General features: G+C 54.9%; 1 protein-coding gene across 1 annotated transcript; it reads left to right on the top strand.

Annotated features, from left to right (window-relative positions):
• Positions 1–578: 578 nt before the first annotated feature.
• Positions 579–13,678, top strand: POLR2C (RNA polymerase II subunit C). Its single transcript, XM_075940424.2, has 9 exons — positions 579–737; positions 3,803–3,852; positions 5,221–5,289; positions 6,547–6,599; positions 6,728–6,856; positions 8,367–8,418; positions 9,440–9,608; positions 11,953–12,027; positions 13,136–13,678. Exons 1-9 carry the CDS (start codon positions 652–654, stop codon positions 13,278–13,280), a joined length of 828 nt encoding a protein of 275 aa, XP_075796539.1. The 5' UTR covers positions 579–651; the 3' UTR covers positions 13,281–13,678.
• Positions 13,679–14,981: the final 1,303 nt, after the last annotated feature.

Below are 14,981 nucleotides of genomic sequence, written 5' to 3'. Positions count from 1 at the left end.
TTAACCCAGTGCCTCTGGGCATTTTTCACTTGCACCCCCCCCCCAACACCTATGGGCCATGTGCGCCTCCCCCGCCCGCCATCGCGTTTTCACACCACTGGTGGAAATAACGTTTCCAGGAAGTGCCCCCCCCCCCCCCCGACAGGCCGGGCCCGTGGTGCTGGTGGAAGGCTGGGGGGGCCCGGTGCGCTGTCCGGGGGGCCCTGCCCGGGTGCGATGGGAGCCGGCAGCGCTCTGCCCTGCGGGGCTGGGGCAGTTAGAAGCGATTCGGTGCAGAACTGGAGTCCTGTCCGCACTGGGCCCGGTGCGGTGCACCAGGGGCCCGGCCTGGGCCAAGCGGGCGGCGCTCAGCCCCAGGGCCGGGACCAGAGGCGAGAGCGCAGCCGGCGGAGGGGAACGTGCCGGGCCTCGCTGCGGCTCGGCTCTGCACGCGGGGCGGCGCTCTGAGGAAGTGACGTTGGGAGGGGCAGAGCGGTGGCTCTGAGGAGGGGGCGGGGCGGGGCGAAGCGGCGCTCGGAGAAGGGGGCGGGGCGGTGGCTGTGAGGGCGGGGCGAAGCGGCGCTCGGGGAAGGGGGCGGGGCGGTGGCTGTGAGGAGGGGCGGGGCGAAGCGGCGCTCGGAGGGGGCGGGGCTGAGGCGGCCCGGGCCCGCCATGCCGTACGCCAACCAGCCCACGGTGCGCATCACCGAGCTCACGGACGAGAACGTCAAGTTCATCATCGAGAACACGGACCTGGCGTGAGCGGGGGGGGGCTGCGGGGGCGCTGGGGACGGCGGGAGGGTTGTGGGGGGGGCCGCGCCTCATGGAGCAGCCGGGGGGGAGGCCCGACCCTGTGCCCCGGAGCTGAAAGGGGCTCTGGGCGCTCCCCCCAGGACCTGGCAATGGGCTGCCCCGCCCCTTGAGGTCCTGTCCCCCGCTCTAAGCTGCCGGGGATCCTCCCTTCCCCTCGCAGAGGGGCGTTACCCCCCCGGGGCACGGTGCCCCCTTCCCTCCCCCCCCCCCCCGGGGCACGGTGCCCCCTTCCCTCCCCCCCCCCCCGGGGCACGGTGCCCCCTTCCCTCCCCCCCCCCCCGGGGCACGGTGCCCCCTTCCCTCCCCCCCCCCGGGGCATGGTGCCCGCTCCCCTCCCCCCCCCGGGGGCACGGTGCCCCCTTCCCTCCCCCCCCCGGGGCATGGTGCCCGCTCCCCCCAGTGCTGTGGTAGGGTGATGCTGGGGCGGGCGATCAGCTGCAGGATGCCTGGGGGGGGGAAGAGGAAGCCTCCCACGCTGGGGGGGGTGTCAGGCCGCAGTCCCCCCGTGCAGGGCCATAGATTGGGCCTGCTACTTGGGGTCTTGGTGTTTTAGTTTTATTTCCTTGCCTGGGGAGAGACACGGAAATTCCCCTTAATCCCGCCCTGGCCCAGGGGCTCTGCCCTGGCTTGAAGGGCTGGTTCACAAGTATGTTTCACATCTTTCCCAGGATCCTGGGCTCAGGGCTCCGTGCGCTCCTCATTTTGCCATTGCCGCGTTGGCCCCAGAGTTGTACTCCAGAGTCTGTTTCCTGTCTGAAAAATACAGCAGCTTCCTGGTTTGGGAAGGACCCTTAACAGGGGCCTGGGCTCCGGGAATATTCCTTGCCCAAGGGCCCTGCTCCAGTGAAGTTCGGGGCCAGGTCTCTTGCCCAGCCCCACCTTCCACCCTGGAGTGTTCCCTGACCCCCTGCCTGCTGCACCAGGACAATTTAAAGGGCCCGGAAGCCCCCACCACCCACAACGCTGTGAGGCTGGAGCAGCTTCCTACCTGCTTGCTCTGCCTGGGTGCTGGCATGTCCCTGCAGCCCGTAGGTGAGGGTACTCCGTGCACTGCCCCAAGCTCCCCAGCAGTCAATGGAATCTGCAGGGCCGTGTCTGTGGGCAGCAGCACATGGAAATCTCCACTCCTACCCCTGCCTTCAGAGGGGGGTGCCCCAGGAAAGAACTGTGTCCCCCTCCCCTCCTCCTGAACCCACTTCAAAACCCAAACTCCCTTCAGAGCTTGCACCCACACACACCCCTTCACTCCCAGAGCCTGCACCCGTCCTGAACCCTTACAGGATACAGACTCCGTCCCAGAGCCAGCACCCCAGACCCTCTCCTACCCCGAACTGGCTCCCAGAGCACCCTCACCCCCTCTTGCACCCAGACTGACAGCCCAGAGCCTGCACCTCTTCTCACCCACACCCTCCCTTAGGCAGGTTTGGAGAGGGGAGGGAGTGCGGGCTTTAGGCATTCTGCACACCACCAACATTTCTACAAACCTGTTGCCCCTGCCACTTAAATACGGGACACAAATGTGATCCAACCTAGGGATGTAAGCAACGAGCCGACTATCTGGTAAGCAAAAGGCAGCAAGGAGGGGGAACCGGTGCTGGGGGGAGCCAGCTTAAAAGCCGCTTCCCTTAGCAGCATTTCCGCGGGAGGCAGGGGCGTAGTGGGGACTGGGAATCAGCTCGCCCCAGGTCCCATACGCTGCGCCTCTGCTTTCTAAATACATTTAAAAATCAGAAGCGCAGCAGGGGGGACCCACGTGAGCTCGGGCAGCTGATTGCCGGCTCATGCCAGGTCCTCCCACTGCGCTCCAGCCTTTTAAACGTATTGAGAGCCCGCTAGCTCTGAATATATTTAAAAGGCAGCGCCACAGCGGGGTTCGTTCCTGGGGTTGGGAGCTAACCCCGCTGTGGCTGCCTCCTTTATCGACTAGTCGAGTAGTTGATTAAACTAAATTTAACATCCCTAATCTAAGCTGTTGCTGTCTGTGCTAATTCGCAGAGTTTGAAATCCTACTCTGAGAGGCGTGAACTGCCCCGTTTATTTCGGGAGGCTGTTACCCCACATTTCAGAATTTGAAAACGGTGTTGTGTAGCCACGTTTAGCTGATTTGTTTTAGCAAAAACAGTTAGCTTATCCAGCAAACCCAGACGGCCTCCCATGCCTTCCGAAGTGCCAAAAACACCAGCTATCCCTTCCTGGCTGCCAAAACCTCTAGCATCTTCCCCCTCCAGACAAAGAAAAATCTGTGATGCATTTTTCATTATCGGTATGGTGACAATATCAGGGAAAGGTAAAATAAATGGCCTCTCTATGGTGAGAGCGAGGGAACAGACATTTTCATATTTCATTTAATACTCTCCATTTTTAATTTCGGCCAATGTTCAGCCTGCCCCACTAGAGTCCGACACGCTCCCAAGGCCTGGTACAGAATTGCCAAGTGCAAGGGGCTGCGCTGTTGTGACAGCGCATGCTCAGTCTAGGCTGGTGTGAGAATTCAGCAGTCACGGTAACCTGGGGTGGCTCGTCGTGGGGGCACTGGAGACCATACAATTGAACCGCTTATCATGAGTGGTCAGGCTCGGGGCTGTGTTCATAGGCTGCCAGCTATTCGTGAAGGGCAGTAGCATTAGGCGCAGGTTTGCTCGATCAATAAAGCAGGAGCAAACAAATCTAGTTGTAGTGGATTGGGGAATGAAGACGGCCCTGGCAGCAGGTATTGGGCATGGCAGGTTACACTTTGGCCATGTCTAGTTAGAGGAAACCTCGCATCTTAAGGCGCTCAGGCCTGGTGTAGACACACCCTCAGATACTATGATGGTGGCTGTGATATCAGAGTAGAGAGGAAGAGACTCCCTGTCCTCGCAGTAAGCTCTGCTTTGAGTATAGCTTGTGTTAGCTGAGCTCAGGGTACCTGCTCAGGGCTCGCTCGCTCTTGCATGGGATTAAAAGCGTTTGGAAGTTCACTGCTTGTGTGTCTCAGTGTCTCAATGCTGCCTTTTCTCCTCTGTTCCAGGGTCGCAAACTCCATCCGAAGAGTGTTTATAGCTGAAGTTCCCATAATAGGTATTTTCCCCTCACTTTGGCTTTTGCTGTCTGTGTATGAAGAAAATCCCGTAGGGGAACATCTGTACAGCAGTTAGGAGGAGGATCCCCCTCGGGTGGGCAGCTCTGCTTGAGTGACCACGCTGAAAATAGCAGCGTGGACGCCGTGGCAGAGGCTGTGGCTCAGCCAGCTGAGTGCAGTCCCAACCGCTCGCTTGGACTAAGACCGTTGTCAGCTGTGCTGCCGTGGCCACACTGTGGCTTTTAGCGCACGTGCTACTTGAGCTGGGACTCACTCGCCTAAGTGGCCTGCAGGCAGGTCCTTAGCCTCCATCTGCTGCCCTTAGCACTGTTCCTTGCGCTCCCAGCTAGTCTCACCTGCGCCAGGCTGCCCGTGCTCTTCATATCTGAGGGCGGGGGGCTGCTCACCTACCTGCGCCTCGAACGTTTAGTCCAGAGGTCGGCAGCCTAAGTGGTGTGCAGAGATTTAACCCTCCTGCTCTGGGCCACACCCCTGTCTTGGGAGGGGCCCTTTCCACCTCGCATCCTGCTTGGTCTCCTGCCCTGGGCTCCGCTCTGGCTCCGGCTTCTCCTGTGATGCTTTCACAGTTCCTTTTTTTTTAAACATAAAATAAGTAAAGATAAAAAGAGAAACCGAAAATAACCCCCCTGAATCCCTTTCTCAATAATACAGCAACTAAAACAATAAAAAAATCATAAAATAATTATAAAATAATATCATAAAAATATTCTATATCTCCTATACAGTACAAAAAATAACACTTCATACTTAAAATCTTGTAAAAGTTACAAAAAGGCCCCCAGGTGGGTGGCTTAAAAACAAAAGCCAGCTTAGCGCGCGCGCACCCCAATATAAAACAGTAAAGCCCAACTATGAGACTCCTGTTCCAAATCGGGATGTGAATGGTGAACATCGCCCTTGCTGGGTGATATTTACTACTTATACTCAGCAGCTGCTCCAGCTCTGTGGGGCCTGGTGCACCACAGGCAGGATTGCTCCAACGTGGCAGGATCAGCCCACATCCTGGCAGGGGCTACTGCCACCCGACACGCGGCCTTTGACTGTAGCCCCAGCTGGGGCCACCAGAGCCGCGGCCACCCGACACACAACCTCTGTATGCATTGTGGGGGGGGCTGAGCACCTGCTGTGTTACACTCTAAATTGGCTTGTGTGCCACTTATGGCACGAGTGCCATAGGTTGCCTGCCGACCCCTGGGTTAGGCACTTTCATTGGGTTTAGTGCATGGGAGCGAAGACCATCCGCGCTTTTCAGTCTCTGGGAAACAATGCGTCATCATGGGGGTACGTGCACCACGAACTTGGTGTCTTTCTGCTGCTCTGATGACTTGTTTCTGTTCTGTTCACAGCAATAGACTGGGTCCAAATAGATGCCAACTCGTCTGTGCTGCACGACGAGTTCATTGCGCACAGATTGGGTGAGTAGCCAACATCTTGAAGAAAGAAGGAAAATCATTCTGGCCCCTGCATATGTCTACAATGTACAGGAGGGAACCACCCTGGAATTACAGGGGCCCTAACTAGAAGGAAAGTTAATATTTCACCTAAATCTCCCTGGCTGCAGACTAAGCAGATTACCTCTTACCCTATTCTGGGGAGTTATGAGCTGCCGACTTAACTGAACTTCATGCATTTGAAGATTTGTGTCAGTTTCCTTCCCCTTCCTCCAGTCTTCTCTTGACTAATCGTTAGGGATGTGGATGGTTACCTGCTGAGCCTCCTCCTTAATCGTTAATCGGTGGAGGCATGGCAGGGGAGCACCCTAACCCTGCCCCCATTTTAATCAGTTAACAGGTTAAATATTAACTGGTTAACCAATTAGGTGGCATTTTACATCCCTACTACTCATGACCAGTTCTTTCAACCTTTCCTCATAGGTCAGGTTTTCTAGAACCTTTCTTCAGCATTGTTGCTGTCCTCCCGGCCCCCTCCAATTTGTCCACAACTCTCTTCCAGCATGGGGCCCAGAACTGGACACAGTCGCTGCAGAGCGACGCAGTTACCTCCCGTGTTTTACATATGACACTTGGTTAATACAGCCCCGTATGACAGTCACTTTTTTGCCGCAGCAGCAACAACACACTGCTGGCTGATTTGTGATGTACTATAATTCCCAGGTCCTTTTCAGTAGTACTACTGGCCAGCCTCTGAGCCTTCATTTTATGTTTGGCCGTTAGATTTCTTTTCCTCCTGCGTGCAGAGCGCTACACTAGTCTGAGTTTCTCTTGTTGACTTCAGCCCAAATCTCCAGTTTATGAAGATCTTTCTGAATTGTAAGCCTCTCTTCCAAAGTGCTTGCAACAAGCAGATTTTAGAAGGATGCTCTCTGCTCCGTGGAAGCAATACATGAAAATATTGATTAGTACCAGACCCAGGTGGACACCGGATGGACACACCCCCATCTCCCTCCCTCCCCCCCCCCCCCCCCATAGATCTTCCTAGTTTGACATCAAACCACAACTAACTATTCTCCGTGGAGTATTTCAGCCAACAGTGCATCCACCTTACAGACTGTATTTTACCCTCTTATACCGGCACATGCTGTTACACTGACCCAGATGGTTTTTTCAGTCTCTAATTGTTGATGGGACCTTTTGTGATGGTGAGATGCTGGAGGTTGGTATCGCTTAAATGTCCTGTCGCCCCTTCCCAAACGAACCGTTCTGTCCCCACAGGCCTGATCCCACTCACCAGCGATGACATTGTGGATAAGCTGCAGTATTCCAGGGTGAGTTAAGAGATACGCCAAGCACTCATTGAGAGGGCAGGGGGAAGGGCGGTAGAATGGTCGGATCTGACATGGGATCATTGGCAGAGCTTTGGTTGACTGGGCCTGTTTCTTACCCCTCTCCCTAGGATTGTACATGTGATGAGTTCTGCCCAGAGTGTTCTGTGGAGTTTACCCTGGATGTCCGGTGTAATGAAGACCAGACTCGTCACGTGACATCCCGGGATCTCATCTCCAACAACCCCCGGGTTATACCGGTTAGTATAAGATACTGGTCAGCCACTGCCAAGTTCTTCCTCGGCCATCTCACCATTGGGTTCCACTGGAAGGGCCGTCTGAAAACCTTCCACACCCTGGCAGGAAATCAGCTGCCTGCAGGTTTGATTGTTGGCCCTGCGCAGTGCTAGGTGGCAGCGGTATCTCAGATGAGGCATCATTGCCCCATGGCTCGTCAGGCCCCTGAGAAGGAAGCTAAGAGAGTCCAAGGCGCTCAGAGGGGTTTGGTGGGGGCTAGTCTTTAAAATACCAATAAATCCGTGCTACCTAGCCGCAGCTGAGAAGCGTGACGGCTGCCCCGGTTTTCACAAAATGGAGTAGATTACAGATGTTTTCCTCTTCAAAAATACCGTGCTGAATTGTTCTCTGAGCATCCATGCTATTTTGATTGTGTTGAGGCACTGCATGCTGCATCTATCGCCTGCAGGCTGAACCTCCATATTAGATAGAGCAGCTCTTAAATGGGCAGCAGGTTTAAAAGAAACAAAAGGAAGTTTTTCTTCCCTCAGTGCACAGTCAACCTGTGGAACTCCTTGCCAGAGGATGTGGTGACGACTACGACTTTAACAGGGTTTGAAAAGGAGCGAGATAGATTCATGGTCCATCAATGGCTATTAGCTAGGATGGGTAGGGATGGTGTCTGCGGCCTCTGTTTCTGTGGAGGTGGGTGACGGGGGGATCACGTGAGGATTACCTGTTGTGTTCTCTCCCTCTGGGGCATCTGGCATTGGCCATTGTCAGCAGACAGGATACTGGGCTGAATGGACCTTTGGTCTGACCCAGTCTGGCCGTTCTTATGTTCTCTGTGATATGTTGTGGTACCACAGGGGTCACGTTTGGCTCACAAACTGACCCGCTTGGTCATCTTATAATATGAGAACACTGATTGGAAAGACTTGGCTCTGTATCCTCACTGTAAACCACCAGCTTAGGTGTGGTCCAGGATAGGGATGTAAAATCCAGTTTAATTAGTTAGCAGGTTAAATGCTGTTTAACCAGTTAACCAATTAAACAGGCAAGCAGGGGGGCTGGAGCGCGCTCCTCCTCCCACTACTGGCCACAGGCAGGGGCTGCTTTGGCCAGGCTTGAGTGAGGTTTACCGGTTAAAAATTCACATCCTTGGTCGTGAACTGATCCACTAAAATTCAGTAGATGGCCAGTGTTTGTAATCATAGATGTGTTGGGCTGGAAGGGACCAGGAGAAGTCCTCTAATCCCTCCTCCTGTGCTGCAGCACGACTGAGGAAGCTTAGATTGGTTTTTGTGCAACCTATTCTGAAAAATGCTCCAATGAACAGAATTTCACAGTCTTATTTGGAAGCCAATTCACAGGTTTAACGATCTTCGTCATTAGAAAGTTTTGCCAAACAGGTAACCTCCCTTTCCCTTGCTGCAGACACTGTTTGCAACAGTTTAGTGGGTAACCCAGGATTGGAAGTGGGGAGCAGGGGTTGGTCTCCGAGTGACATCATCTGTGTCTTGCTCTTTGCAGGTGACGTCCCGGAGCAGAGACAACGACCCCAATGACTATGTGGAGCAGGATGGTGAGTGAGACACGGTACAGAGGAGCTGCAGAGAGAAACCGATTTTTCTCTTGGGCTCCTTGCCCCTAGTTACTAGTCATTTAACCCTGGTGCTGTTACAGATGTGGCACAGACAGCCAGTGGTGGCAATATGGAAATGCCAGTGTTGCAGGGAGACAGGTGTGAATCCAGCATTGACTGCAACTTTGGGTTAGTGTTTGCCTGGGGGTAAAGGAGATTTTCTCTTCTCTGTATTACAGCGAAGATCCAAAAACAGCTTCTCCCCATCTGCTGTGATCTAAGGGCCAAATCATGCCCTCGACCACGCATGCAACTTCCACTTTCCATTGGTGGGAGCAGGGATGTGAACGAGTCGACTATCCAGTAAACAGATGCTTACCGGTAGTCGAGACATTAGTCGCTTCCCCCACCCCTTCTTGCTGCCTCGATCAGAAAGCGGCAGAAAGCATAGGGGCAGAAGAGGGCGTGTTTCAAAGCAGCAGCTGGCCTGAGCTGTACGCGGCGTTTCAAAGCAGCAGCGCCACATGGAGCCCTGAGTCTGGTGCTTTGAAACGCTGCATGCAGCCTGGGGATTCCTAGCCTACGCTCGCCACGGCGTTTCAAAGCGGCAGTGCCACATGAAGCCCGGGGTCAGCTGGGGGCTCAGAGCTGGGGCTCCATGTGGCGCTGCCACTTTGAAACACCACAGAAATCATGGGGCCAGCAGGGGACTGCTTGAGCCCTGGAGCTATTGCTATACTGCAAAGGCAGAGGTGCCCTTATCAACTGATTGACTAGTTCATGCAAATTACATTGACTATTGGATTAGTCTATTACTCTAAATTTAACATCCCTAAGCGGGAGTTGCAGGGAGCGAATGAACCCTGCTAAGACGGTAAATAAGTTCCAGTTGAGGAGATTTCCCTGGGCACTGCTAGTTCCCCAATCACTCGTAACTCACATGCAAGCCTGCAGCCGAGCGCTGACTTCTCCTCCGCAGCTGCGCTCCCACGCCCATTGACGCAGTGTTTGTGCTTCCCAGACATCCTCATTGTCAAGTTACGGAAAGGCCAGGAGCTGCGGTTGCGAGCCTATGCCAAGAAGGGGTTTGGCAAGGAACATGCCAAGTGGAACCCTACGGCAGGAGTAGCCTTTGAGTACGACCCAGACAATGCGCTGAGACACACGGTCTACCCCAAGCCGGAAGAATGGTACGTTCTGGTTTGAGAATCGTGTCGGTGGAGTGGCATGAATGGTTGCATCCAAGGGGAAATGTTCCATTAATACAGCACTGTGGCTGAGAAATTAAAACCATGAGTCTTGGGTTTGCTTACAGTTAGGATTCCCACAGAATTTGTACCACTCCTTCAGTAAAGGTGGTCGTTTTAGCGGTCGATGCTGCATTAAGCTTGAGACATTCCCACAGTATTTGCTCCGGGTGCTCCCCATTTGACAGCGTTAGCGTCACCAGTTCTGAGTGTTCTTAGTCAAACACATGCATTCACTGCAGACTACAGGCTGTCCTCGCTACATGTCCAAGATACGTTCCAAAAAACTTGGACTTATAGCGAAACAACTTAAAGTGGGGATTTTTTTCCCACAGTTGGGCAATGAGGGGGGTTTTTGCACAACTTAAAAGTGGTGAATAGGAGGACTTAGAACACGTCTGTTCCTACAAGCATCAATGACTTTAGTGTGGAACGGTTGTATATCGGTGCGACTTACAGCGGGGATGCCCTGGAGATGGAACTTGCTTTCTCGTCATTTCCAAAGCTGGTCAAGTTTGAGTCCCCGATGTAATGTGTGAGAATTTGGTAAGCAACTGAAAAGGGGATTGGAATGAAAACGCCTTCTCCCCCAGGCAGAGTGACTCCCACGCGATGCTAGAATAGGTCTGTATTTACCGAGTCGTGTTTCCCAGTTATTTTTTTGGAGCTGCCCATGGTGTGGATTGGCCAGTGGGCACCCTTCCCACCCAACCTCGTGTTGGCACAGCTGCTGCTGTCGGCATTTTCCTGTCCCTTTTATCTTAGTACTTCTGTTTTTCTGAATGGACACTCTCCCCGGCTCCCTTTCCTGACAGCCTCATGCCCCACACACCCAGCCAAGGCTGCGTGCTCCTGCAGGGCAGGACTAACCACTGGTGCCAGTCAAAGGCCCAGCTGAGTGGCAGCAGAGCGGACAAGAGGCACGTGGGTTGGCAGGCAGCTGCCCTGTGCTTGTGAGCTGCTCCCACAGAGGAGTGGCTCTTAATGCGACAGCTGTCGGGTACTTGGTAGTTTGTTTGCAGGCTGAGATTCTGTCTGCGTTTAACAGTGGAGTGTGCAGCCACGCCAGCGCTTTAACCTGCAAGTGTGGCCCTGGCACAAGCAGAGGGAGAGCGCTCTAGTCAGCCACCTCTGCAAGGGGAGTAGCTAACAGCGCCATGAGTGTGGCTTTTGCCACCGTAGCTTGGTTCACGCTGACACTAAAGCTTGGGAGCTTGGGTAACTTGTTGAGCTTGGGAGGGTGTTTTTTCACAGTGTAGACTTCGCCTGAGCGCAATAGGAGCTGGGTCCTTTCCCTGTTCTCTTGAGTCACATGCTCAGGGTTTAGCTGATCGCCATATTTGGGGTCAGGAAGGAATTTTCCTCCAGGGTAGATTGGCAGAGGCCCTGGAGGTTTTTCGCCTTCCTCTGTAGCATTGGGCACAGATCACAGCTGAAGGACTCTCTGCATGTTGGGGCTTTCAAAGTATTTGAAGGCTTCAATATCTGAGACATAGGTGAGAGGATTATTCTAAGAGGGGTGGGCGAGATTCTGTGGCTTGCACTGTGCAGGGGGTCAGACTAGATGATCATAATGGTCCCTTCTGACCTTAAAGTCTATGAGTCTGAGTCCTCTCCTGTGCTAAGATGTCCTCTAGTCTTTTTCATCCAGGTGCAGAATACATTTTATGTGCCTCAAGGCGTGTGTGAATGTGCACCACCAGTAGAACTAAAACCCAGCCCTGGGCACTCTGCTAATCAGCTGGGCGGCGTTTGTGCGGCTGATCAGGATAGATTCAAATGCATGGCTTCTAGGGACCACTGCCTTCTCTACGGGCAGGCGTGTCCCCCAGGTCGGGAAAGACGCACGGCAGTGGTTCTTAGCCGGGGGAGTAAGCAGAGATCTTCATCCGTTTATCTAGATAATTGCTCAGTCTGACAAACAGGCTACAGAAGAACCTCTAGCAGAGTCAGTACAAGCTACAATTTCCTACAGTGACGTGTTTATACTGCTCTGTGAGAGACACCGTGCACCTACATCTCAGTGTGTGTTCCAACTGATTTTCCAATGATGGTAAAAATACAAGGAAGCAGTTTTTTGGTAATACTGTGCTAGGACACCTTTGTATATTTGTCTGGTTTTGTAAGCAAGTCGTTTGGAAGTGAGGTTAAACCTGGGGGTCCGCAGGACAAACCAGACTCCAGAATGTGAATGTGACCACTTGCGTACAGGTTTGGGGGCCAAACTGCCACCCAAAATGCAGTGGCGGGTTCTCGCACTGACCTTAATTGCTGTGCTTGATTCTAGGCCCAAGAGCGAATACTCTGAAATTGACGAAGACGAGGCCCAGGCGCCGTATGACCCCAATGGAAAGCCAGAGCGGTAAGAAGCCAGCTGGCTGCTGCAGTGCTAGGAGCAGGGGGCGTTTCCAGAGGTCACCTGGCAGTGCCTCCGTATCCAGTCTGGCCCTTGGGAGGGGTTCATTGATTTGCAGACAAGTCGCCTGACTTGGGAGCTGCTGTTTCCTGGGTTGGGGCCAGTTGGTGGAGTAGCCAAACAGCAGCCAGGACTGGCTGACCTCTCCCTCCAGAGAGCGTGGCCAACAGACGTGCCGGGCTGCCCGGAGCGCGCCACGTGGTGCTCCATGGAGTATTTAAAGGGGCTGGGCTGCTGCTGCTGCACCAAGAGCACATCAGCACCTGGGAGCCCCAGGGCAGTTGTCCCCTTTGCCACCCTCCCCCGGCCAGCAGGCCTGCCTATGAGCTATCAGCACTGGGATCCGGTGAGCCTGTCTCAGGAGGCCTTCCACGCTGCAGCTGGGCGGGACCATTGTGGGTGGCCTCCTCTCCTGAGGGGGTGGGGAGGGACGAGGCGCAGGAGGAGTATCCGCTGCCGCGATCCCCCAACCACAGTGATCTGCCTCAGACCCCGAGCTGCTCCCAGGCAGGACAATAGACACAACTGCCACAGGTACCCACATCAACCCAGGAGTCCTGCGCCAGGCCTGCTTTCCCCTGGCCTGGCCTGGCCCTCAGGAGCGAGCGCACGGGGTCTGTGATCTGTCCCAGCCTCCTCTCGGCTGACGGGGCGGATTAAGCCCCCAGAGGCTCATTAACCCTTCTCAGGCCAGGCCGAGGTGTGTAGGACCCATCAGTGCAGAGGGCCGGCGACACGCTGCGATCCCCATTGTCACTGCTGAAATGACAGGGAGCGATTTGTGAGGCCAAAGTCGCCGTGGTCCCAGGCAGACGTGAGCCCTGGTGCGCCAGGCGCTGGGTGAGCGAGCTGCGTGGCGACCGTGCGCAGACACAGGCGTTCCTAGGGAAAGCGCTCTGAGCGCCTGTATGCTTGCGTGTGCCTGGGCCAGCTCTGACTCCCAGTGAGATCGCCCTGCCACGACACGTAAGAGGGTGGAAACACTTTGCAGAGACTCTCCCCTCCGGTACACGGCCCTGATGCAGAGAATCTCCGTTTCCTCTCGTGCCCGCAGGTTTTATTACAACGTGGAGTCCTGCGGCTCCCTGCGGCCGGAGACCATCGTTCTGTCTGCGCTCTCTGGCTTGAAGAAGAAACTGAGCGACCTGCAGACCCAGCTGAGTCACGAGATCCAGAGCGACGTCCTGACTATCAACTGAGCCCTGCCCCTTTCCCCAAGCCCCTCCCGTTGCAGCCAAGTCTCCCCCATGTACTGCAGGGTTCCTGGCGCTGCCTGGGGCCAGGCCCTGCTCCTTCTGTGCGGAGTCTTCCTGGCACTGAACAGATGGGGCTGTGATGTGTATTGAAACAGCCTCCCGGCCACGCCCCCCTAGCCAAGCAGTCGCTGGTTTTGGGGTGAGGCTTCTGTAGGGCGGTGACAGGCCCAGCTGGCCCCCGCAAGACCTGGCTGTGGTAATTTTGATGGCAATGCATGGAGGGGAGGGAATCTGAATGACCCCAGCTCTTGCTGGCGCGCTCTGCCGGATGGGGCTGGGAAGGGTCAGTTGCACCCCTGTATCTAGTTTGTTACCATGTTGAATAAAGGCCTTTCCCTGTGTTCAGCCATCCTGGACAGCTGATCTGGGGCTGCTAGGGTTGAGAGGTCCCACACACTTGCCTGAGGCCTGCTGTGCAGGGGGGCTGCTCTCGACAGGATCTCAGGAGACCGCCCCGTACTACGCTGCTACAGGAGGCAGGGCTGGATTGAGACTCCCCGGGGGTATGTAGGACAATGCATTCTACAGCAGAGAGGGGGGTCGCTGGGCATCTGTCTTCTGATTCGGTCAGCAGCAGCCACCTCCTGGTCTCCCCCCACCACTGTAACCCTGCTGGCCGTTAGAGGCCCCGAAGCAGTGTCCTTTGCAGCCTGTGGGCAGCAGAGGAGAGACGTAAGCGGCACTTTGTAATGAGTCCAGGCGTGGACGGGGGCTTTCCTAGTGCAGTGGCCACGATAAACGGAGATGGAAATGGGCCGAGAGCCACTTAAACGTGTGGGGCCGAGTGGAACCCGTGGGTCTGGGCTGGGCCCCACTGCCTCTGGCCGGGGTTGAAATTGAGCTTTCCCCTGAAGCTTGTGCTACTTCTGAGCTGCCATGACACACGCTGGGTCGCCAGAGCCCTGCAAATCGTGGCGGGCTCTGCGGGTAACTGGGCTTTGGCAGGGGATACTCAGCTTCTCGGCCTCTGAAAAGAGGAGGTCGCATCTTTGCCCAGGAGAGCGGGAGGAGCTCTGGCCACTCAGCCCTCTGGAAGCAGGTAACGTTCAGCAGCCTCTAAAGGGCTCAGGCCCACAAGTTCCAGTGTCTTTCAAGTCGCTCATGTACTTCTGAAAATTCCCTCTTCGTGGCCCAAGAGCCACTAGGCCTCAGCTGCTCTTGGAGCATTTCACTGGCTGCAGAACAGAAGTGTCTCTAAGTAACGCATGAGAAGTCCTTCTTCGCTGATTCAGCTCAACTGGGCTGTCGACATTGACATGATTTTGCACAAGAACTCCTTTGCAGAAGCGTTCTTGTGCAAAAACGCTTCCAGAAGTGAGCATCTCCACGGGCATGTGCCTTTGCACAAGAACATCCATGCCAGTGTAGACGCTCTCTTGTGCAAGAAAGCTCCGATGGCCATTTTAACCATCAGGCTTTCTTGTGCAAGAAATTCATGTTGCCTGTCTACACTGGCCTCTTGAGCAAGAACAGTTGCGCAAACGGGCTTATTCCTGAGCGGGAGCATCATAGTTCTTGTGCAAGAAGCCCTGATTTCATATAACAAAACGTCAGTGTCCTTGCGCAAGAACTCGCGGCCAGTGTAGACAGGCAGCAAGTTTTTGCGCAAGAGCAGTCACTTTTGTGCAAAATATTGCCAATGTA

The sequence above is a fragment of the Pelodiscus sinensis genome, chromosome 12, assembly GCF_052426305.1.
Source record: "Pelodiscus sinensis isolate ZL-2025 chromosome 12, ASM5242630v1, whole genome shotgun sequence".
In the NCBI taxonomy this organism is placed as follows: domain Eukaryota; kingdom Metazoa; phylum Chordata; order Testudines; family Trionychidae; genus Pelodiscus; species Pelodiscus sinensis.
The sequence above is the reverse complement of the archived record's forward strand: the minus strand, read 5'-3'. Positions and strand labels throughout refer to the sequence as shown.